General features: G+C 35.1%; 2 protein-coding genes across 4 annotated transcripts; one reads left to right on the top strand and one right to left on the bottom strand.

Annotated features, from left to right (window-relative positions):
- Positions 1 to 347: 347 nt before the first annotated feature.
- Positions 348 to 12,338, top strand: LOC132561282 (HSPB1-associated protein 1 homolog). 3 transcript variants are annotated; one of them, XM_060226008.1, is made up of 8 exons: positions 348 to 375; positions 2,181 to 2,338; positions 6,591 to 6,775; positions 7,617 to 7,753; positions 8,349 to 8,481; positions 9,917 to 10,036; positions 10,490 to 10,663; positions 11,038 to 12,338. In XM_060226008.1, exons 2-8 carry the CDS (start codon positions 2,191 to 2,193, stop codon positions 12,037 to 12,039), a joined length of 1,899 nt encoding a protein of 632 aa, XP_060081991.1. In that variant the 5' UTR covers positions 348 to 375; positions 2,181 to 2,190; the 3' UTR covers positions 12,040 to 12,338. The 3 variants fall into 3 exon arrangements, with proteins under 3 accessions (XP_060081991.1, XP_060081992.1, XP_060081993.1); XM_060226009.1 differs by lacking the exon at positions 348 to 375 and adding an exon at positions 585 to 694; XM_060226010.1 differs by lacking the exon at positions 348 to 375 and having other exon boundaries at positions 2,253 to 2,338; positions 6,591 to 6,693.
- Positions 12,339 to 13,390: 1,052 nt separating this feature from the next.
- LOC132561289 (CCR4-NOT transcription complex subunit 9-like) lies at positions 13,391 to 23,337 on the bottom strand. The gene is made up of 9 exons (XM_060226016.1): positions 23,321 to 23,337; positions 22,403 to 22,593; positions 20,872 to 20,992; positions 19,692 to 19,779; positions 18,838 to 18,944; positions 18,567 to 18,662; positions 16,945 to 17,043; positions 16,005 to 16,096; positions 13,391 to 15,856 (listed from the first exon to the last, which is right to left on the bottom strand). The coding sequence occupies exons 2-9, from the start codon at positions 22,579 to 22,581 to the stop codon at positions 15,685 to 15,687; spliced, it is 954 nt and encodes a 317-aa protein (XP_060081999.1). The 5' UTR covers positions 22,582 to 22,593; positions 23,321 to 23,337; the 3' UTR covers positions 13,391 to 15,684.
- Between the last annotated feature and the right edge of the window lie 1,297 nt (positions 23,338 to 24,634).

Genomic DNA, 24,634 nt, shown 5'->3' with positions numbered 1-24,634 from the left:
CAACCAACAAAAGAGAAACTCTTAAAAGTATCAGGAACGCACTTCACTAAGTTAATCAGGAGATATCACTTTACCAACAGGAATGTAAATATCTAGAACTATTTACCTGGAGAAATTGTAAACTGTTTAAGAACCGACTGGATAAACGATATTGGGAAAATGAGGACGATCTTACCGGTATGTGGCGACACATCAGTCATAATTACACGTGATTTTCATTAGATAAGCAAGTACCAAATGCATGCATACTCTAAGGCGTGTGAGGTTTGTAAACGATTCCGGATAATACGTCCTTTGCATTTATTTTAGAACTTTATTAATACTTCCGGTCATATTACTAGAAGGCGACTGTGACAGCAAATGTGAACTTCGACGGTAAGCCTTCGTAAAATTACTTTCCAATGGTTATTTTATTTTTGTATAAGGAAATCAGTTAGTATTTTAGATAACTAAGCTAAGTTGTAATATCAGATCTCTTGACATGTGACGATAGACGTCACGACATTAACTTACTGACTTATTGTATGTTTCACCAGAGACGTATATATCACGTGTGATATATACGTCTCTGTTTAAACTTAAGAGACATGTCATGAACAGTTTCAGCTATATTAGAATCACAAACACAGTTGTAATTTATTGGCAGAAGGTCAAAGGGAACTGGACACCTCTTGTATGCCAGATATCAACAGAAGTCAGTACCTGTGGTTGGACACCCCATTGGAATATGGAATATTTATAATTATAAGAAGTAGGATGGTGTTATTACATCCCATAACCATCATGCATTATGAGTGGACTATCAGTTGTTATGTGGAATAAGAACAGAAAATATAAAAAGTATTTGAGTAATGTTCCCGGTTGAGCACTGGTCATGTTAGTCTATTTGAAAGTGAACTATTTTTTAAATGAACAAAAAAGGTGTTCTTGTATCAATGAATTAAATTGTATCAAATAAAAGTAGGGTACAGTGTGCAACGAGGCGATGCTTGTAGTATGTTTATTCAAGGGAGGTAACCCTACTCTATGATGGGGAGATGGAAACCCGTCGGCCAACCATCCCAAATACCATTCATGATTACCATGGCCTTTTTCCTCTTTATAAAATGAAGAGTGAGAGTATTTTCTCTTCTGGAGTACTGGAGTGCACGTATGAGAAGAGAGGCAATTTTGTTTGATGTAACATTTCCCAGTTTTTAGGTCGAGTCTGTAGATAGATGTAAAGGCTTATGTCTACTACATCTCACTCCGTCTCAACTCTCTCATCCCTTTTCTTAGACACTCTGAAGTACCAGCAGAACAAACTAGATATCCTTTTCTTCTGGAAAATTTGTGTCAGGTTAAATTACTAGGCGCATGTCTTTCCTTCTGTTTTGAAGTAAATACAGTTCAGATGCTGGAGCGTGTCACCAACAATAAAGATTGTAGGCTTATCTGTGTTTGTTGATGACTTACTATGCCCTGATAGTTCAAAGGCTGGTTAGAGATGACCAGTGGTGTGACCAACTGCTGCCTGGCTGTTTGATGCAGCTCCATTTCCAGTTTGTTGGTGTCAGTTTCTGTGAGTGGGGCCCCAAACTCAGAGTTTGCGTATACATGTGCTTCAAAGATGTCTAACTAGAGTTCTATATGCCTACTAACAACTTTTTTCAGATGTTGAGCATAATTTTGTGGCCTTTGTTCAATTGTAATTAAGATTTAACTGTAGAATGTTTTTCTTTCAGAAAGAATACTGTAGCATTGAATTTGTTGTTTATATTGAGATCGGGATTCCCATTTAATGACCTTAATAGGTAGGCATGGTCCAAAATGTACAATTGTATTCATATTGTGGGCCTGGTAACACACTACAGATTACTGTATGTTGGATTTTGAACAATGACATCAAAAGTATTGTGACAGAGGTCATTACTTATTTCAATGTCTCTGCTAGGAATCAAATTTGTTACCTCTTGTTTATTAGTCTGATGTTCAACTGATCAAACTAAGAGAAGTTTTCTCTAGCCGAGCGATATATTGCAGCAGTATTTACCAGGGTTACAGTATATTAACATTTCTGTTTTATTTTGGTCAAAACATTCTGAAATTTTGAAATACAAATGTAATTTCATGTCTTTCTGCACAAGTACGCCAAGGTAATGTTTTGTTGGGAACTGAAATTTCTTTTTTAACCTATTAAGTTTACACCAAATGGAGGCTGAGGACTACATCCTGAGTGGACTTCCAGTTGTCCTGCACAATGCAATGGTAGCATGGCCAGCCTCATCTTGGACACCGGAATTCCTTAGTCAGCAGCTCTCACAGCCATTGTCTTGTAAAGTGACTCCTTTATCTGTAGGTAGGTCCAGACGGTCTATTTGCAGTACTAGCTTGCAACTACACCATAAATTTGTCTTCACTACCAAATTTTATTATTTAAGTAAGTAACAGTTACTACACATAAAAGGTTTATTCAGATGATTGATAATGACAATAAAAAAAATAAATTAAAAAAAAAGTTAAGTTACTGAAAAAGCCAACCAGTTCTTAATATTAGCACAGGTGTATGTGAAGTAGTATAATCAATTTCTTGTCCAAGTAATTGTAATTCTCAACCAGGGGCTACCATGCATTACATATGAAATGTAAATTGAACATATTAAGAGGTTCTGAGATCTGTTTGACAAGAAAAGGATTTATTTTAAGCATTTTGTAGGCAGTATGTGTTTGCATGCTGGAAGTGAGAATTATGTGGGTTAAAACTATGTAAATAAAATACCTGTATGACTGTATCTATATGAATATATAAAGTAGATTTAATGGTATCTATCAAAACTTGCTTGTATATAATTCTGGGCTAATACAAAAAATACATTCAAGGCCCTTTAGACTGAAATCCCAAGAAGGGCATAGCATGAACTTGGTTCATTTCATTTTTTCTATGAATGTTTTGTTTGTGCTTTTTAAATTTTCACTTCAGCAGAAATATTTATAATTTCATACAAAGTTTTATTTTCAATACATCCTTAATGAAATGTTTGCACTGAGTGTTATTTTAAGGTAGTAGTAAGAGGGAAGTAGTATTGTGCAATGTTCTTTAGCTCTGTACTAACTAACTCCAATTTCTATAATATGTAATGTTCTTTAGGTAGCTCTGTACTAACTAACTCCAATTTCTATAATATGTAATGTTCTTTAGGTAGCTCTGTACTAACTAACTCCAATTTCTATAATATGTAATGTTCTTTAGGTAGCTCTGTACTAAATAACTCCAATTTCTATGTAATGTTCTTTAGGTAGCTCTGTACTAACTAACTCCAATTTCTATGTAATGTTCTTTAGGTAGCTCTGTACTAACTAACTCCAATTTGTATAATATGTAATGTTCTTTAGGTAGCTCTGTACTAACTAACTCCAATTTCTATGTAATGTTCTTTAGGTAGCTCTGTACTAACTAACTCCAATTTCTATGTAATGTTTTTTAGGTAGCTCTGTACTAACTAACTCCAATTTCTATGTAATGTTCTTTAGGTAGCTCTGTACTAACTAACTCCAATTTCTATGTAATGTTCTTTAGGTAGCTCTGTACTAACTAACTCCACTTTCTATAATATGTAATGTTCTTTAGGTAGCTCTGTACTAACTAACTCCAATTTCTATGTAATGTTCTTTAGGTAGCTCTGTACTAACTAACTCCACTTTCTATAATATGTAATGTTCTTTAGGTAGCTCTGTACTAACTAACTCCACTTTCTATAATATGTAATGTTCTTTAGGTAGCTCTGTACTAACTAACTCCACTTTCTATAATATGTAATGTTCTTTAGGTAGTAATGTTCTTTCTATAATATGTAATGTTCTTTAGTTCTTTAGGTAGCTCTGTACTAACTAACTCCACTTTCTATAATATGTAATGTTCTTTAGGTAGCTCTGTACTAACTAACTCCACTTTCTATAATATGTAATGTTCTTTAGGTAGCTCTGTACTAACTAACTCCACTTTCTATAATATGTAATGTTCTTTAGGTAGCTCTGTACTAACTAACTCCACTTTCTATAATATGTAATGTTCTTTAGGTAGCTCTGTACTAACTAACTCCAATTTCTATAATATGTAATGTTCTTTAGGTAGCTCTGTACTAACTAACTCCAATTTCTATGTAATGTTCTTTAGGTAGCTCTGTACTAAATAACTCCAATTTCTATGTAATGTTCTTTAGGTAGCTCTGTACTAACTAACTCCAATTTCTTTAATATGTAATGTTCTTTAGGTAGCTCTGTACTAACTAACTCCAATTTCTTTAATATGTAATGTTCTTTAGGTAGCTCTGTACTAACTAACTCCAATTTCTTTAATATTCTTTATGCTCTGTAATAACTCCACTTTCTATAATATGTAATGTTCTTTAGGTAGCTCTGTACTAACTAACTCCACTTTCTATAATATGTAATGTTCTTTAGGTAGCTCTGTACTAACTAACTCCACTCTCTATAATATGTAATGTTCTTTAGGTAGCTCTGTACTAACTAACTCCACTTTCTATAATATGTAATGTTCTTTAGGTAGCTCTGTACTAACTAACTCCACTTTCTATAATATGTAATGTTCTTTAGGTAGCTCTGTACTAACTAACTCCACTTTCTATAATATGTAATGTTCTTTAGGTAGCTCTGTACTAACTAACTCCACTTTCTATAATATGTAATGTTCTTTAGGTAGCTCTGTACTAACTAACTCCACTTTCTATAATATGTAATGTTCTTTAGGTAGCTCTGTACTAACTAACTCCACTTTCTATAATATGTAATGTTCTTTAGGTAGCTCTGTACTAACTAACTCCAATTTCTATAATATGTAATGTTCTTTAGGTAGCTCTGTACTAACTAACTCCAATTTCTATAATATGTAATGTTCTTTAGGTAGCTCTGTACTAACTAACTCCACTTTCTATAATATGTAATGTTCTTTAGGTAGCTCTGTACTAACTAACTCCACTTTCTATAATATGTTCTTTAGGTAGCTCTGTATGTTGTTCTTTAGGTAGCTCTGTACTAACTAACTCCACTTTCTATAATATGTAATGTTCTTTAGGTAGCTCTGTACTAACTAACTCCACTTTCTATAATATGTAATGTTCTTTAGGTAGCTCTGTACTAACTAACTCCACTTTCTATAATATGTAATGTTCTTTAGGTAGCTCTGTACTAACTAACTCCACTTTCTATAATATGTAATGTTCTTTAGGTAGCTCTGTACTAACTAACTCCACTTTCTATAATATGTAATGTTCTTTAGGTAGCTCTGTACTAACTAACTCCACTTTCTATAATATGTAATGTTCTTTAGGTAGCTCTGTACTAACTAACTCCACTTTCTATAATATGTAATGTTCTTTAGGTAGCTCTGTACTAACTAACTCCACTTTCTATAATATGTAATGTTCTTTAGGTAGCTCTGTACTAACTAACTCCACTTTCTATAATATGTAATGTTCTTTAGGTAGCTCTGTACTAACTAACTCCACTTTCTATAATATGTAATGTTCTTTAGGTAGCTCTGTACTAACTAACTCCAATTTCTATAATATGTAATGTTCTTTAGGTAGCTCTGTACTAACTAACTCCAATTTCTATAATATGTAATGTTCTTTAGGTAGCTCTGTACTAACTAACTCCACTTTCTATAATATGTAATGTTCTTTAGGTAGCTCTGTACTAACTAACTCCACTTTCTATAATATGTAATGTTCTTTAGGTAGCTCTGTACTAACTAACTCCACTTTCTATAATATGTAATGTTCACTTTCTATAATATGTAATGTTCTTTAGGTAGCTCTGTACTAACTAACTCCACTTTCTATAATATGTAATGTTCTTTAGGTAGCTCTGTACTAACTAACTCCACTTTCTATAATATGTAATGTTCTTTAGGTAGCTCTGTACTAACTAACTCCACTTTCTATAATATGTAATGTTCTTTAGGTAGCTCTGTACTAACTAACTCCACTTTCTATAATATGTAATGTTCTTTAGGTAGCTCTGTACTAACTAACTCCACTTTCTATAATATGTAATGTTCTTTAGGTAGCTCTGTACTAACTAACTCCACTTTCTATAATATGTAATGTTCTTTAGGTAGCTCTGTACTAACTAACTCCACTTTCTATAATATGTAATGTTCTTTAGGTAGCTCTGTACTAACTAACTCCACTTTCTATAGCTCTGTACTAACTAACTCCACTTTCTATAATATGTAATGTTCTTTAGGTAGCTCTGTACTAACTAACTCCACTTTCTATAATATGTAATGTTCTTTAGGTAGCTCTGTACTAACTAACTCCACTTTCTATAATATGTAATGTTCTTTAGGTAGCTCTGTACTAACTAACTCCACTTTCTATAATATGTAATGTTCTTTAGGTAGCTCTGTACTAACTAACTCCACTTTCTATAATATGTAATGTTCTTTAGGTAGCTCTGTACTAACTAACTCCACTTTCTATAATATGTAATGTTCTTTAGGTAGCTCTGTACTAACTAACTCCACTTTATGTAATGAGAAAATATTTGTTTGAAGATTTCCATGCTTGTATCTTTATTTCTTATGTCAGGAAAGGCACTTATGGAGACCGAGTGTATACAGGAATCAGTATGTCTGACAGACTTTGTCCAATGGCTCAGGGGAAATGTCGAGCAAAACAACCCTCTCCAAAAGTATGATCGCAACACATTCTCATGTTATCTTGACTACAAGTACATGCAAGAGATATTTACAATGAAGCCAGAGCTTCTCAAGGTGAATTATTAGCATAATTAACATGTATTTGACATTGGTACTTGTGACAGAAGCTTGAATGTTATGGTATGGTACATGTTGATAACAATGGTTGTTGTTATGGTGTATGTTACACTCTTTGTTACACACTTGTTAAGGTATGAACTGTGGAACATTTAAATCAAACCTTGCCAGATGATATTCAACAATGATCAAGCCTTGTTTAAGATGTACTTATAAATCTGTTTCATCACTTCTGTTGTACAGTCATCAGAATATGTGCAATAAGAAGTCATTAATATTCACATATACATTTTTTTCCCTTAACTGAATAACAGAAATTCTATGTGATTATCACAGCTACCTATTTTTAAAATGAAAGTTTTTTCTTTCTTTACAAGGCAAGGGTATCATACTTGGATATTAAAATATGGAAAAATGATTTGTTTGATTTAACAAGCTTTAAACTGTGTAGCAACCAAAAATAGAAGTGTTCCAAAATGACTTGAATCTTTTTTTGACCATCTTCTGGTACTAAATTCTTGTTAAGACTTTGGATAGAGAAATTTTCTAGGGATACATTTCATGATTGAAAAACAGGTCACCTTTCTTTAAATTTTAGCCATGTAGCTAGATTTTCCAAAATCAAGAAACAAGACGAGTAGTTTCCTCATGAAATCACCGTTTTTAGGTTTATAAGTACAATAATTGCTAACAAAGTTTATAAAAACACAATAGTAAAATATATTATGTTGGAATGCATTTTATATTGAATTGTCTTAAATGTAAAACATCAGAGACAGACATCTGGCTCCGAACAGTATCTGGAAATCATGTTTGAGTACTTGTGAATTGGTTGTAGGCAATATGTTGGGAGAGTGTAGGGCTGGAGGGACGAGACGGGACAGTCAGTACAATGTGGCTGGGAAGTGAGAATGCCTATACCAACTGTCACTATGATGCTTATGGTTATAATCTGGTAGCTCAAATATATGGCAGGTGTGTTTAATTGTTCAAAGTCAACAATCATGATGTTTTCAATTCTTTTTGTCTTTGTAGACTGGTTTTGTATTGTTTTCATCATACCTAATTACTCCTCGTACTTTATGCTGAACAAAAAATGTTTGTATCAAGTTTTCAGCTCGGATGTTGATATAAAAGGCTAAAGTCAAACTGATATGTTATTGGTATGAGGTGGTAGTAATGTTCAACACAGGGAGTGAGTACTGTTCACTTCACAAGAGAGTGGCATCTCTTTCTCTTCAGACAGACATGTGTTTCTTCTTTCGTAGTTTCTGAACCTAAATTCTATACTTGTAATGAGAATATATGATTTCACTTATATTTACAGTGTATAATGAGTTACATGTACACACATCTGATCATTACCAACAGTAATCTACTAAGGAATAGTTGGTATCATTTCCTCAAGGTCAACTAGACTGACTTTAGACATGAAATGTTGTTAACTACATTGCCACATTAAGCAGAGGCTAGATATTGACACAGAAAGACATGTGCTGAAGAGATATGTACAACTTCATGTGTGTCTCCTGAGACTCAAGGCATTGATAAATGTATCTTTGTTTTTTAGAAAACGATGGCTACTGTTTCCCCCATCAGATACCAAGTACCTCTATGCCACACGAATCCCTTTTGAGGAGTCCAGCATATTCTCACAAGTGGATGTTAAAAATCCAGACCTCAAGCTTCATCCAAAGATTAAGGTATTGTATAGTTAAATACATAGATCACTTTTTAACATTCATTATTGTATGTTGTCACCCCAACATTACATCAGCTGTTATCTCCCCAACATTACATCAGCTGTTGTCTCCCCAACATTACATCAGCTGTTGTCACCCCAACATTACATCAGCTGTTGTCACCCCAACATTACATCAGCTGTTGTCACCCCAACATTACATCAGCTGTTGTCACCCCAACATTACATCAGCTGTTGTCACCCCAACATTACATCAGCTGTTGTCACCCCGACATTACATCAGCTGTTGTCTCCCCGACATTACATCAGCTGTTGTCACCCCGACATTACATCAGCTGTTGTCACCCCGACATTACATCAGCTGTTGTCACCCCAACATTACATCAGCTGTTGTCACCCCGACATTACATCACCTGTTGTCATCCCAACATTACATCAGCTGTTGTCACCCCAACATTACATCAGCTGTTGTCTCCCAAACATTACATCAGCTGTTGTCTCCCCGACATTACATCAGCTGTTGTCACCCCAACATTACATCAGCTGTTGTCACCCCGACATTACATCACCTGTTGTCATCCCAACATTACATCAGCTGTTGTCACCCCAACAGTACATCAGCTGTTGTCATCTCAACATTACATCACCTGTTGTCATCCCAATATTACATCAGCTGATATTTCCCCGACATTACATCAGCTGTTGTCATCCCAACAGTACATCAGCTGTTGTCACCATAACATTTCATCAGCTGTTGTCTCCCCAACAGTACATCAGCTGTTGTCTCCCCGACATTACATCAGCTGTTGTCATCCCAACATTACATCAGCTGTTGTCATCCCAACAGTACATCAGCTGTTGTCACCAGAACATTTCATCAGCTGTTGTCACCCCAACATTACATCAGCTGTTGTCATCCCAACAGTACATCAGCTGTTGTCACCAGAACATTTCATCAGCTGTTGTCACCCCAACATTACATCAGCTGTTGTCATCCCAACATTACATTAGCTGTTGTCTCTCCAATATTACATCAGCTGTTGTCATCCCAACATTACATCAGCTGTTGTCTCCCCAAAATTACATCAGCTGTTGTCATCCCAACATTACATCAGCTGTTGTCTCCCCAATATTACATTAGCTGTTGTCTCCCCGACATTACATTAGCTGTTGTCACCCCGACATTACATCACCTGTTGTCACCCCAACATTACATCAGCTGTTGTCATCCCAACATTACATCAGCTGTTGTCTCCCCAAAATTACATCACCTGTTGTCATCCCAACATTACATCAGCTGTTGTCTTCCCAACATTACATCAGCTGTTGTCAACCCAACATTACATCAGCTGTTGTCATTTTTACGAATTGATAAAGAAGTTATATAATAGAGTTTGATTGTCATTATTATATTAGTAGAGTCTTTATCTTTCCAGCTGACAAATGTATATGAGGTTATCCTGGAGCCAGGTCAGATCCTGTATGTACCAAGGCACTGGTGGCATTATGTTGAGTGTCTCGAACCAGCCATCAGTATCAACACCTGGGTAGAACTGGTAATTATATACTACTGTTACAGTATACAAACATTCACATTGTTGAGTGTCTCGAACCAGCCATCAGTATCAACACCTGGGTAGAACTGGTAATTATATACTACTGTTACAGTATACAAACATTCACAGGACCCAACGGTCAGTATCAACACCTGGGTAGAACTGGTAATTATATACTACTGTTACAATATACAAACATTCACAGGACCTAACCATCAGTATCAACACCTGGGTAGAACTGGTAATTATATACTACTGTTACAGTATACAAACATTCACAGGACCTAACCATCAGCATCAACACCTGGGTAGAACTGGTAATTATATACTGCTGTTACAATATACAAACATTCACAGGACCCAATGGTCAGTATCAATACTTAGGTAGAACTGTTAATTATATACTTAAAGTTTACAAACCTTAACCGTATGTGTGATAATTCTATCTTGTAGACTGTTGACAATGAGTCCAGGATAGAGGAGGCAGTGACACGCAGCCTTTTCTCAAGTCTCTTGAGCTCCTACGTGAATACAGAGAAACAAGTAACAGATGATGGCCATAAGTTGGGGGCAATTGACGCCTTACAACAGGAAATCAACACTCAGAAGTGGATCAACCCTAAAGAGGTGAGTACAAGGGAGGTAACAAGATAGAAGACAAAGGGTCACAGAAGTGTATTAATGCTAAGGTGAGTTTAAGAGGTGTTATGATTTTATAGGTGAAGGGTGATTTTGAGGTTGTAGTCTTCAGATTGTCTGTTGGGTCATAAAAGTTATCATGTCAGCTCTTGTGATATTTTGAAATACTTGGTATAACAAATAAGTGAGGAATCATCATGGGAATGTATGATATTCTTATCCGTTTTATCTTGTTTCTACTAACAAGATCAGTTTCAAGGTGTTACATGAATTTTACTCAGTAGAAATGATCCAGTAAGTCCTATTTGATAGTTTGAGATCAAGTAAATGTATGTGTAATACTTGTTGTCTTATGGTTTCAGGAGATTTGGGATAACAGTCGCAACACACTTGTGCTGAATGAGACACTTAAAGCATTGGGAGATGATAGTAGCTTTACGAACGGTGATGTCTGTCCAAGGTCGGAAGGAGGACACAAGATGGAAATTTCAGGCATCTCGAATTCGTCTGCCAGTAACAAACAAAGGGAAAAGAACTTGGAAAAATTTGCACAGCACTTTAGAGGAAAGACAGTACTTTTTCAAGAAACCCCAAATAAAAACAACAAATTGAGAAAACAAGAGTTGAGAAGAGAGAGCAGTATACCCGATACATCAGCTCAGCAACCAGATAAAAATGTTGATGTCACTTCTGTTAGTATCTGTTTAAAAAGAAAACATACCGATGATTATGTTGATCCACCCTGTACTGCAAAAGCTTGCAACAGAAGCCTGAAGTCTGAACTGTTGGTCAAAATTGTCTCAGATTCAAACTGTGACAGCAACCATGCAACCGTAGATACAAGTTGTAAGTGTATGAAACCATGTCTACAGTGCCCTGACCAGGATTGTAAGGAAAATGTATGCCAATCAAGGATAGTCCCTCCTACACAGTCAGAGGAAATAAGTCTTACTGCAGTGACAGCACAGCCGTTCATGACATGGTACTCTTTGTGTAAACATAAACATGGAAACTGCAATTCAATCAGGGATTTAACTGGTAGTGTAATGGACAACAACTTTATGCAAACTTCGACCCAAATTCTGGAAAATGCGAGTGGCAGCACACCACACAATTTCAAGCTGGGAAGTGAGTGTTCATGTAGTTATCCAAAGGTGTCCTGTTATGAAAAAGAAATGTGCAAAAATTGTAAGAGTTGCTGTTCATTAATTCATGGTGATAATGATGGATTGACACATGATATCTGCGAAAAAGTGATTTCTAAAAATACACTGACGTTTGAAAAATTTGTGATGTGTGCTACACATCCTAATGTTATACAGACTATCGTCGAAACGATCAAGAATAACATGACGATTGATTAAGAATTCATCCAGTATTATGTGAAATCTTACCTTTTCTGAAAATGTTAGGGTATACATGTAAATGTCAGGTCTTGTATGTGAAATTGTGATCCATACAGGTTTCTGGAAACTGATTTTCTGTATAAACTATTCTGTTTTACCAGAGCGTGTTCTTTTTGATGCATTACTCCAATTGTATATTTTACATCTTGATACAAACCTAAAGTTTCACAATCCCCTAAATGATTCAGATTGACAGGTTGATAGTTGCTGGTTGATATTCATCATATACTTTATAGTAATAAATTAGTTGCATAAGTGATGGTTTGTATGTAGTGTATAATTGCCTGTAACCATTTTGTCATTGTGTCCGTCCAAAATCTTTAAATTGGCAAATGGCTTTTATGGTTTGGCATTGTCCATCTGTACACATTTTTTTTGCAATCAATAACTTTCAAACTAGGACATGACATGATGTTGTTTTCCTGAACAGCAATTTTATTCCAATGTAGTTGGAAGGTTAATGCCCTTTGTTGTTTTTGTAATGTTAATCTTGTACGGAGATCTCTAAATTTTCAACTCATTCCTCTAAAATTTTGTATGCTTATTCAACGTTACGTGAGAGAGGTTTTTTTTCAACTGTTTTCAAAGAAAGTATTCCACGTTGTACTTATAGCACTAAAGTTTTGTACAGGAGACTCCTGCCTCACTTTTTAACAAAGGTCTTTGAAAGTTGGCAAGCTTCAAATGTTCTCATGAACAGCATTTTGATTCAACAATATTTTGAAAAATATTGCTCTTTGTTCTCCTGAGCATTTCAATGCAGAGATTTCTTTCAATTTTCCACCCATCTCTTAAAAACCTGGTACTTATTACTTCTCATTAAAACATATAGCACAGTATTCTCCATTTACATTTTGACTGATCTTTACCATTGCCATATTTGTATTCTTTTGGAAACCGTTAATTGTAAATACTTTACATAAATTGCTCTGCATGGTCAGTGAGGTAGCCAACAACTACTGCAAAGAGATCTGGCCTGTTCAAAGAGGTATTAACCCAACAAACAAGCACATGGATACCAGATCAGTATAAACGTATTGTACTGTGTTAGTGTCCATGGGCAACACACTTCACCCATATTGTTGTGAATAACGAACAACAAGCAACTTGCTTGTAGTTAAGTGAGGCCGCTACTACTTTGAAACTTCTTTCCTGAAAATGAACCTGGCTGTAGATATGGTGATAGACATAGAAAACAAATACGTTGTATCTTTAAAAATGTTTAAATAAACTGGAGTAAATTGTGTCAAAACACAAATGATTGTGGGACCTCCATGTAAATGATTAAAGACAACAGGTAGGAGCCATGTGGTACATGAACACAATTTTATTTCAAAAGTACTTTTTACTCCAGTGTACATAAAATACATCTCTTTGACAGCCTTCATCATCCACACTCGGTCACAAACCACACATATAACCAATGTTACATCACCCACACTCGGTCACAAACCACACATATACCCAATGTTACATCATCCACACTCGATCACAAACCACACATATACCCAATGTTAAAATCACTCCTTGTACAAATAATCTCCGGTACACTACATAAAGACGAGTCACTGATGCTTGATTACAATATTCTGATGATGATGACCTGTATTAATATCAGACAAACAGACAGACCAAAATGTTTCTTATATTAATGACCTGTAGTGATATCAGACAAACAGACAGACCAAAATGTTCCTTATATTAATGACCTGTAGTGATATCAGACAAACAGACAGACCAAAATGTTCCTTATAATAATGACCTGTAGTGATATCAGACAAACAGACAGACCAAAATGTTCCTTATAATAATGACCTGTAGTGATATCAGACCGAAATGTTCCTTAAAATAATGACGATACACCTGTTTATTGTCTCCTTTACACATTCTGTTCCCAACAGGTTTCCAATAAGAGTAAAACTGATAATAAAAATCACCAGACTTTCCAGGAATATTTTCACCTGATGAAACACATTTTTACCAAATACATCTGATGCAGTTTGGCATACAATAGGTTTGATTGTTTTCTAGTAACTGAAATGTCCATACATGACTGAATGAAGCAATTTGAAAACCTTTATATCCAACAGAATGCCTTTCTAAAATTTTATGATGACTCCCAATTGGATGTAATTATACAATGACTACTACCAGGTATGCTGTTTCACCATATAACTACACATTCAGTAGTTCCTGGCTGTGTTCTGGATGCACAGAAACAAAATGTAACAGTTGTATTGCTACAAATACTTAATACATGTCACAATTTGCACATTTTCAGTACAAACATCTCATATGTACACTTGTACATACCAAAACTAGTCATCTGTCATTCCCTCAAGACTAAATTGTACACATGAGTACGAACAAACACTGGTGCACTTCAAACTTGAAAAAACACATATTCCTAAAATCACATCTCATTTGTTCATTCAATACTTCTATAACACATATGTACACACTTTCTAAAACCATACCAAATTAATAGCACAAGGGATATGATCATTTACTGATCAAATGTACATAAGACATCCACATACTTACTCAAAGACTAAATTTCACTTCATTAAGCCCAAAAATAAAATCATATATAGCTAATTATTTTTAAAGGAGACCATACAATGTACATAAGTATGTTCTCTGACTAAAACAATGGATCGTATCCTTTGTATCCTCAATAAAATCATAAAGTAGTGTAACAACATATATACTGGCAAACTTACGTCACTTAGCTCATGATTTCAGTGAACATGAATTGTTAAGTAATATTGATACCAAAGGACAAAACCAAATTCACCAATCCATTAAATCAGCATTCAATTACAGAGTTTGTCTTTTCCCCCCAGTAAACAGTCAAATAAGATACAAGTACAAGTGTGTACAGAAAACATTTCTATACTTCTGTTTATTGTGTATATGATAGAGTCCAGTATTCAATACATAATGACAATGTCATAACAGTGGAAAACATACACATACGTACTGTCAACACTTCATACCACACAACAACTGTCATGCAAACTCCTCACATGTTACACTCAAAAGACTAGTTCTAGTGATGTTAGCTACCCAGGACTAGTACCAAGTTCACTTCTAATATGCCAAGGCCACGTAATCTACGCCGAACCTCTAGCCCGAGGTTCTGATACAATAATAATTAACAATTATAACAATACCTAACAATGAGCTATATGTGAACAGGATAAAATTTGTGGGGTGGGATTCCAATGTTTTGGCAATTATTCTCATGTGAATTAGTATGAAATATATGAAAGACACTTAATGTAATAATGTGTAAACATGTCTTCATTAACTTTCCATGAAGTATAGCATTAAGAATGTATGACAAAACAAAGCCCTGCACAGCTACAACATGGGATATATAGGACACAGATTATCATATTACTATTTGGATGCTCAGAGGCAAGGGAGACTTAAAACCTCTGAGGAAGATTTATACTCCAGACTCAGAATACCAAATAGTAAGGGATCAGAAAAGTTTAGGACAGAAAGATTCATTCTAGGGGTCAAGAATACTTGTTACTGTAATATTTCAAGAAGCCAGATTTTAATAAAGGTATGCACCATGTTTAGAGACACGTGTTACTGCTGGTGAAGAGGCATGCTCCTGGGGTCTGGTACTGCCATGGGTGTATCAAGGTTCTGTTGTAGCTGCAGAAGCCAGCGCTTGGTGGAGTTGTCGTCTTTGAGACATGGAGAAAATGTAGCATCCTTAAGTTGGTCAGGAAGACACTGGCGCAGGGCTTCCTTTGCTCTGTAATGCAACCAAACAATTACACAAGTTATGTACATTTAATAAAGAATATAATAACATACTCCAATCTATAAATTTGCTTGCTATCTGCCCAGAAAATTATGCTTGACATAGCTCTTGGAAAAAAATGTACTGCAGATTGCCTTACCTTGGGTTGTCGGAGAGACGGAGATAACAGCGTACTACATGCTTCAACAGTCTGGCAGAGGGTTCCTTGGAGAGATGAAGCACCATCTTGCCCTGCAAAATGAATGTCAATTGAAAATTATGCAGATTAATTGAAAATCTAAAGTTTGTACAATTTTACCTGCAATCCATCTTCCTCTGTCCATCATGCATATACAAAGTAATTAAACTCAGAGTAGTGTACATGGCTTTCTTCTAAAATAATGACAAAATCAGGTTTTTTTTTCATAAAGTATAAAACACCTAATAGCACTATATTTTGAAGTGCTCTTCTGTTGATGGGACTTTAAAGAAACTTTATAGCAATGTTCAGAGCTAGATAATTACAAAGACTCCAATTGATAATTATAATTGTGATGTGAATACTGTTGATCAGTTGGGAGTGCAGAATATAAATTACACAGATACAGATTTTGAATTACAAACACTGATACTTTAAAATTACAAACACTGCGACTTTAAAATTACAAACACTGATACTTTAAAATTACAAACACTGCGACTTTAAAATTACAAACACTGATACTTTAAAATTACAAACACTGATACTTTAAAATTACAAACACTGAGACTTTAAAATTACAAACAGATTTTAAATAACAAATATTGAGATTTTAAAATTTCAAACAGATCTAGAGATTTTAAGTAACTAACAGTGAGATTTTAAAATGATGGCAGAGATTTTAAATAACAAACACTGCGACTTTAAAATTACAAACACTGAGACTTTAAAATTACAAACAGAGATTTTAAATAACAAACACAGCTTTAAGATTACAAAAACACAGATTTCACTCTCAAACATGTCCTTGTATGACCCCCTTCCACAAGATTCATTTGTTATATGATAGAGTTATCATGCTAGAACAGTCAACCAAGCAAAGAGCGCTGCGGTTACTTACCAGGATCATGGCGACGTGAGAGAAGCGTTCATAGGTCTGACAAATGTAGGACAGTCCCATTTCATCCAACAGAATCTTCTGTAGGATAAATGTTGCCACCTGTAACACAATAAAAATGATAAATAGTGCACAGTATCATTCACATAAGGTTCCATTCTCTTTTTATAAATTCATTTGAAAATAAACACTCTTTTTGATTTAATCTAATATAAAGTATGAATTCTTTTCACAGACGTAGGCACAGTGTATTATATAGGGATGAAATTTGCTATCACACATCTGTGTGCATAATGAGGGCTGCTATCCCACTGGGATTCTTACATGGTTTGTTAAAAACTTGGAAATGATGTATTAAAGAAGTATGGGATAGCATTTATCTATCCTATCATTAGATCTATCAGGTACAGATTGAATAGTTATATACCCTCATAATAAAGAGTGTCTTGTTTGCAAAGTGCCACACGTGACCAGATAGAGTACAGAAACTCATTATATATACATGGGTACATTATATATATGTAAACCTCTTGTAGTCTCAGCAATAAATCATCTTAAATCCTATACTGCTAGAAAGGTCATTTTATTTATATTCCTTTAAAAATTTGTATTTCTCTCATTTTTCTATCATTTTGTGAACAAAAAATATATACACTCAGGTAAATGTTAAATGTGGTGTTTGTTACATTGGAGAGGGAGCCAGAATGGACCTTTGACGTATATACCCATATACAGGTAATTTTTGTTGGCCCAGAAACACAACTCTATAAGGTGTTTTGTCAAACTAAAAATTACGTTTATAATCAGATCACTATTTAGTCGTAACTACATGTTTTACATGTAATTTTCAGCCTCTAATATAAGTCAATAATTTTTACCAAAATGTACAAAATGTTTTCTCCTATCACAGGGTTGTGTGCTTAGTACTGTATCGTGCATGTGTGCTAATGGGTTTGGTGTGTTGTATGTTAACACAACTGGATTTATATAAATATATACATGCATACTTAAATGGTCGCTAGTTATTTTTGTGAGTAGTACACACTATAGATCTGTGTGTAAGTCTACAGCTATAACACACACTATAGATCTGTGTGAAAGTCTACAGCTATGACACACACTATAGATCTGTGTTTAAGTCTACAGCTATGGCACACACTATAGATCTGTGTGTAAGTCTACAGCTATGACACACACTATAGATCTGTCTGTAAGTCTACAGCTATGACACACACTATAGATCTGCGTGAAAGTCTGCAGCTATGACACACACTATAGATCTGCGTGAAAGTCTGCAGCTATGACACACACTATAGATCTGCGTGAAAGTCTGCAGCTATGACACACTATAGATCTGCGTGAAAGTCTGCAGCTATGACACACACTATAGATCTGTGTGAAAGTCTGCAGCTATGACACACACTATAGATCTGTGTGAAAGTCTGCAGCTATGACACACACTATAGATCTGTGTATATCTATAAATACGCTACAGATCTGTGTGTAATTAAGTCTACTTCTATTATAATTATACCATCTAAAGAACTATGTAAAAGTTAACATCTACATCACAAATGATGGTACAGCCAATCCATCAAATACTACAGAGCTCTTCTTATACTCACTGTTTTAGACAGCTCACTGCCTGACTCCATGATCCGCAGACACAGAGGAATGATTTCCGTTGTGAGTAAGAAATTGATTACTTCCTGCTCATCAGTCTAAAAAATGACAAATTAAAAAAAATTGATTTATTAAATGTATCACTTTTATTAGACATAATTCAGACACATCAGTTATAGAAGTCTCAGAAATAAATTTTAGACAAACTGATATAAAAAAAACTGTAGACCGAATCTTGTGCAAGATCTGGCTTTGTTAATTAAGCATACTGACCTTGACGAGTGCTCCTATTACACCAAGACTAGTGAGTCGTAGGTACTCAAATGGTCTTGTCTTACTAACTGTGTGTAAAAACGGGTACAGGAACAATGGAATGTGTGCTGTAAAATAAATAATACATTCCTGATAAAAATCAAAGATGCAAAATGTAATCTGATGGAAGCTTGTACTTTGACAAGATTACAAAAGCTAACATTTGACATTTGCAAACTAATCTTAACTGATGACTTACATGTTATGTGAACCAACTTTCTTACAGGGCTACCAATTCTTGTGATTTCACTCTCAGCAAGAAGTTAACAGAGGCTAATTTTTGTTAAACACACAATATTACATTATATCATAATCATTATTTATTATCTTGTCATTTCACTATCAATTCCTTGCAAGAATGGCAGATCGTGTTTCGGGGTGGGATGCTATATTGTGACTTGCCCAGTAGGAAGCCAGATCATGACTTAGTATGGGGCATTACAGTGACTTACCCTGAAGGAAGGCAGATCATGTCTCAGGGTGGGGGGACATAACAGTGACTTACCCTGAAGGAAGGCAGATTGTGTCTCAGGGTAGGGGGACATTACAGTGACTTACCCTGAAGGAAGGCAGATAGTATCTCAGGGTAGGGGGACATTACAGTGACTTACCCTGTAAGAAGGCAGATTGTGTCTCAGGGTGGGACATTACAGCGACTTACCCTGAAGGAAGGCAGATCGTGTCTCATGGTGGGGGGGACATTACAGTGACTTACCCTGTAAGAAGACAGATTGTGTCTCAGGGTGGGACATTACAGTGACTTACCCTGAAGGAAGGCAGATCGTGTCTCAGGGTGGGACATTACAGTGACTTACCCTGAAGGAAGGCAGATCGTGTCTCAGGGTGGGATGCTACACATTGGAGTAGAGCCAATGCATTACATACTCTGTTGGACTGGTGGGCCTAAAATATACAATGCATTGTTGGTAAGTCATCCTGGTACATGTTGTTGTATAAATACACAATACATCCTTATAATCCTTGGTTCCTTCAGTGGTATTTTACAGACATCTTGTACTTTCTCTTTACCCTCGCGTACAGGTGAACTTGTCAATGCAATGAATGTATAAATTTACAGATGAGGTCACGGTCTTTTATTTTACAAAACTAGATCTGTCTATATTTCCTCATGCTGTCCAGTTTTACTATTGGCAGTTTTATCAGTATGAACAGACCTCGCTAAAACCTTTTAAGTACAGACTTTGCATTCCTCCAATCAACTGACAAAAATATGTTGTGATATTATTTTTTTCAAATTCAAGCCTAAAAGATCATACAATTACATGTTTCTGATGGTGATAAAATTTACCTGGGAATGGTAAAGAAAATTTATTGTATTGTGTCTAAAAGCTGTTTTTATGCGACAGCAATTGAATATTCTACTACTTCTTGATTGGTTCATTTTAAGTATCATGTGACATCATACATACAGCACATCACAGGGATTCTTAACCCAATAGCCCTGCATGTCATGTAGAACATAAGTTAAAATATGGCTTTAGTTTTGTTTAAAAAAAAGAAGGAGAGCAAAAAAATGTATATCTAATACATGTTCATAACGGGACTTGAAATGTAAATTAAATTATCATTCCTTGACATAAGTGAGTAATTTTACAGTTACAATATACATCTTAACAAACTCTTGGCAAGCTAGAGCAGGGGCCAATTTTCCTTGTTCATCTCAAATGAGGTGACTACATTTGCCCTCTTCCACCTTTAACTGACTTCACTGATACTGAATCAAATTTTCTGTCACTCACAAACCTGTTCAGTTTGCTCTTTGTTCCTAAGCTGACTCAAACATAGGTGATCTTGTTTCAACTATTACAGGTTGTGATAGATGACACCACTCTTCTGAATCTCTATTAACTAAATCACAATGCCAATGGCTTGCAAAGATGATTAATGTGCAAGCAATGAATTCATTTGATCCTCCAGAATGACATATCTCATTAGAAAAATTATTTAAAGCACTGAATTATCTGCATGACTCACTGTGAGATGAGGTGGATTTATGGCTGGGTAGATGTTAACAATTTCCTGGAGGAGAGCAGCAACTGTACCAAATGAGTGCCACAACATTGGAGCTAGATCTGGTACAACTTCTCTTTTTTTACTGGAAATAATCAAATGTTGGAATTTTTTCAAAATTGAAAGACAATTCAAACAATATCTTACAGACCGTTGTTTTCAAGCATCTTTACACATTTTGCGTGGTTTTTCAATTTATCAATGGCTATGGATATCTTATATCAGTAACCATACAGTACTGTATATAGTTAAGACCGACATAATTACAGGTGCATAAAAAATGGCAAAAAGCACTCTTAAAAAGAATCAGAAGAGAGACTGTACTTAACTAATATATGAAATATATTTCTTACTAAGTACTACATCATAAAATCAGCCTAACACTTTCATGATCACAGGTCAAAGTATTCCATAATAAGTGATAAATAGCTATCGGTATATATAAAATACATATACCATTAATAAGAGGTATTATCAATGTCAACATTCTGCAGAAACCAATATTGTAGGATTCTGAGTAAAAGTGTTGGCACCTTACTATGTTTTGATAACATTTCCATTGCAACTTAGATTTACATTCATCCAGGTATCTATAGTATATACCAGATAGATATAAATGTTTTCCATTGACTTATCATTAGCCGAGCGCTTGAATGGTAACTATAGGTAAAGTAAACCTTCGTTCAGTCTAAACAAAATTAAACAACTAGAACTATTGTTGGATCTGTTAAAGTAATATGAAATTATGCTTATGAAATAAATTCGTGTTCAAACTAACAAAATCAGCATTGCTCAAAAGCATGATGATGTGTTTTAAAGCATCCTAGCAAGACACGAAACTACAAATCAGTAATGGTAATGTTTTTTTCTTTAAAAAAAGTAGATTACAGCATTAGTATGTTTTGAAACACATATGATTACTGCACTGCAATACATGATAATCATCTGTTACGACATCACAGGTTTCATTTCGTTCTTCATTATGTTGGATATTGTGATAAAGAAACCATGATAAGTGTAGCTTGAAAAAAACATATCTACTTGTGTATTGGTGTTGACATATCACTATGCAGAGTGAGGATTGAGCCTTAATATGTCTACAGATTTATATTTGTTAAAATCTCTGGAATCATTATTTGGAGAGTATTGACATGATTATGTTATCAAACTGTGATGCCAATATTTTTATCAATAGTTATATGCATGGTCTGGTGATATGTGTGAGCAATTTGAATTGTAAGTGAAATAAGATTAGACTTTCAATACATAGAATGTTGCCTTAATTTAAAAATCCTTTGTTCAAACTGACCTGAAGTTTACTGTAGGGAGATATGACCAGATGGGTCATGAAGCTTACAACTATGTATACCTCCAAAATTTGTACAAATTCTTTTTGAAAATCTTAACACTGTTCAGAATATGTAATGTTGGTTGTCTCAAATAAGCTTTCCTGGAGAAAGAATTCATATTTGAAAGCAAATTTCCATATTTTCACCTGAGTTCTTGGAGTGCATTTTCTCTTGTATCAGGACCAGTAAGTTCCACTATCCACTGATAAATCTTCTCACGGTCAACCTGGGACATGACTGCAGGGACTCTGTCAACCTGGGACATAACTGGAGGTCCAGAAACGGTTGGACCAGATGGGCCCTGGCCTCCCGTTGTGTTCATCATCCTTTGCTGCCACTACAAATTATTGCATTAATGCATATATATTCCATCACTCACAATAATTTAGACATATCTAAATGTTTTTTCTCTTTTCCCACTACAAAATTGTTTTCTGACATTGGTAATTTGCTATATTTAAAGCTTTAAATAGTGTGTGTGGTGATTTTTTTTATCATTAAATCAATCAAAATGATCCGCGTGAAAGGTAACAGAGGTTACCTATACAGCTCGACAAAATGACCGAAATGAATAGCTGTTGGAAACCTATCATACATACAGCAACATTTCTGCATAATCATATTATACAGTATATTGTGGTTGGTGACATCTCGTCAACATAAAAACATATTTATTCTCTTGGTCAGCAGATTCTAGATTAAACATCTAAATTCAGTCCGTAACAATAAGCATTTATATTAAATCAAAGACAGACATAACATCTTGCACAATACAAAAACGGACCGCTTGCGAAATACATTCTTAAATTGGAAAGAAATGTACCGACGTATCCTTACAATCCCTAATTTGGCTTTCAGGGACTCAAAACTGGGAAACCGGGAAAAGTGGGAGGTCGCTCAGGGAATTTACGTTGCTTAAGGGACTTGCTTTCATAGCGTTACGCATACAAGTTTCACTGTCAATGAGAATCATTACTGTTTCTTTTTACCATGAGTGTAATGAACAACACTCCGTAAACTAGCGCATAAGGTCACAAAGAACAGACCATTGAAAGTAAACTTACCCAGTGCGTTACCGGAAATGCTACAACTGAAAGTAATTTTCGAAACCACCAAATAACGGCACGTACTTTCCGGAAATAAATTGACCTGAATAAATGCAAGGCAAAGTTTACAGACAGTTTGTAATGGACTGGAAAGAAAGCTGGTGATATTGATAGATCTTTTAATATGTAAAAAGGACAGCGCGTGTTGATCAACAAGAGGGTAAATACGTGTAGTTAAGAATAGGAGAGAGAAGAGAAACGGCTGGGTACTTGTACACTGTAGCTATAATAAAAAACAAAACTCAAAAAATGTCCGCTGATGCACGACAACGATGTCGAAGGCATATAGATTACCAGATATTTATATATTATCAAATCAAGTAAAATGCATCATTGTGTTATCTTTTATTGGTTTTTTCCTATTTCTTCCATTCGTAAACGGATTTATCTGTAAGCATATCTCCCATTTACGACAAGTTTGGACTTCTAAATTAATATGAATCAATATTTAGTAACTATTGTAAGGTGCGTATATTTATCTTGTTTGTCAACTTTATGTCGTCTGCTGAAAGGCTGTAAAGCTTAAATAGCGGGCGTTAAACCTGCTTTATATAAGGAGGACTATCTTTAAGCAATGTTTAAAATTTCAAAATACATTTCATGGTGTGAGTAAATACACGCTATCTTTGTCAGATCTGAACCATCGAACAACATGGTTTATGGACTAATCGGTATCTAATCATTTAATATGCTGTACAGTTCGATTCGCTGTTTCGATCGACAAAGTAATAATGGCCAGCCTCTTTACAGATGTAACCACAACGGCACATCGTTGGCCATCAAGTAGATTTATTCTAAGCGTGAATTTAGAGAAGGAAGCGTTTTCTGACTTTAGAGAAGGAAAAAGAGCAGATACGAGTTCGTCCATGTCCTTGTGGTATGTGAATCTGTCCCATTTTAGAACTACATGTAAATTATCACCATTCTGAGTATTTGGACAAGAAAACAAAATAGTCTATGAGCACTAGGAATCTCAACACTCAAAATCCACCAAGTAAGCAAGAAAGTACCAATCACTGGGGAATAGAGTCGCTGATAAGGGAAAAGACATTGGAGTAATGGTAGATTCTGAACTTTCTTTCCAAGACCGCAGAAGTGAAAAAGTGAAGAAAGCTAATCAAATTTTCGGATTGTTAAGAAGAACATTTCAGTTTATGAATTCTAAAACTTTTCTTCTGCTGTACAAAAGCTTAATTGGTGAGATCACAACTGGATAACGCAAGTTCTGTTTGGTCAGCAGTAAAAGTGAAAGGTATAGATAAGCTGGAGTCA

This window comes from Ylistrum balloti, unplaced genomic scaffold (genome assembly GCF_031769215.1).
Source record: "Ylistrum balloti isolate Yb309-2 unplaced genomic scaffold, AGI_CSIRO_Ybal_v1 Utg371186, whole genome shotgun sequence".
Taxonomy (NCBI): domain Eukaryota; kingdom Metazoa; phylum Mollusca; class Bivalvia; order Pectinida; family Pectinidae; genus Ylistrum; species Ylistrum balloti.
This window is presented reverse-complemented; position numbering and strand designations above follow the sequence as displayed.

Bases quoted from the DNA above. Each gene is read 5' to 3' on its own strand.
- LOC132561282 (XM_060226008.1), top strand. From the start codon at position 2,191: ATGGAGGCTGAGGACTACATCCTGAGTGGACTTCCAGTTGTCCTGCAC. The intron at 6,776-7,616 runs GTGAATTATTAG...AATTGGTTGTAG, and splicing joins TGAAGCCAGAGCTTCTCAAG to GCAATATGTTGGGAGAGTGT. The intron at 7,754-8,348 runs GTGTGTTTAATT...TTTGTTTTTTAG, and splicing joins GTAGCTCAAATATATGGCAG to AAAACGATGGCTACTGTTTC.
- LOC132561289 (XM_060226016.1), bottom strand. From the start codon at position 22,581: ATGATGAACACAACGGGAGGCCAGGGCCCATCTGGTCCAACCGTTTCT. The intron at 20,993-22,402 runs GTGAAAATATGG...GATTATTTCCAG, and splicing joins AATGCACTCCAAGAACTCAG to TAAAAAAAGAGAAGTTGTAC. The intron at 17,044-18,566 runs GTGAGTATAAGA...ATTGTGTTACAG, and splicing joins GCAGTGAGCTGTCTAAAACA to GTGGCAACATTTATCCTACA.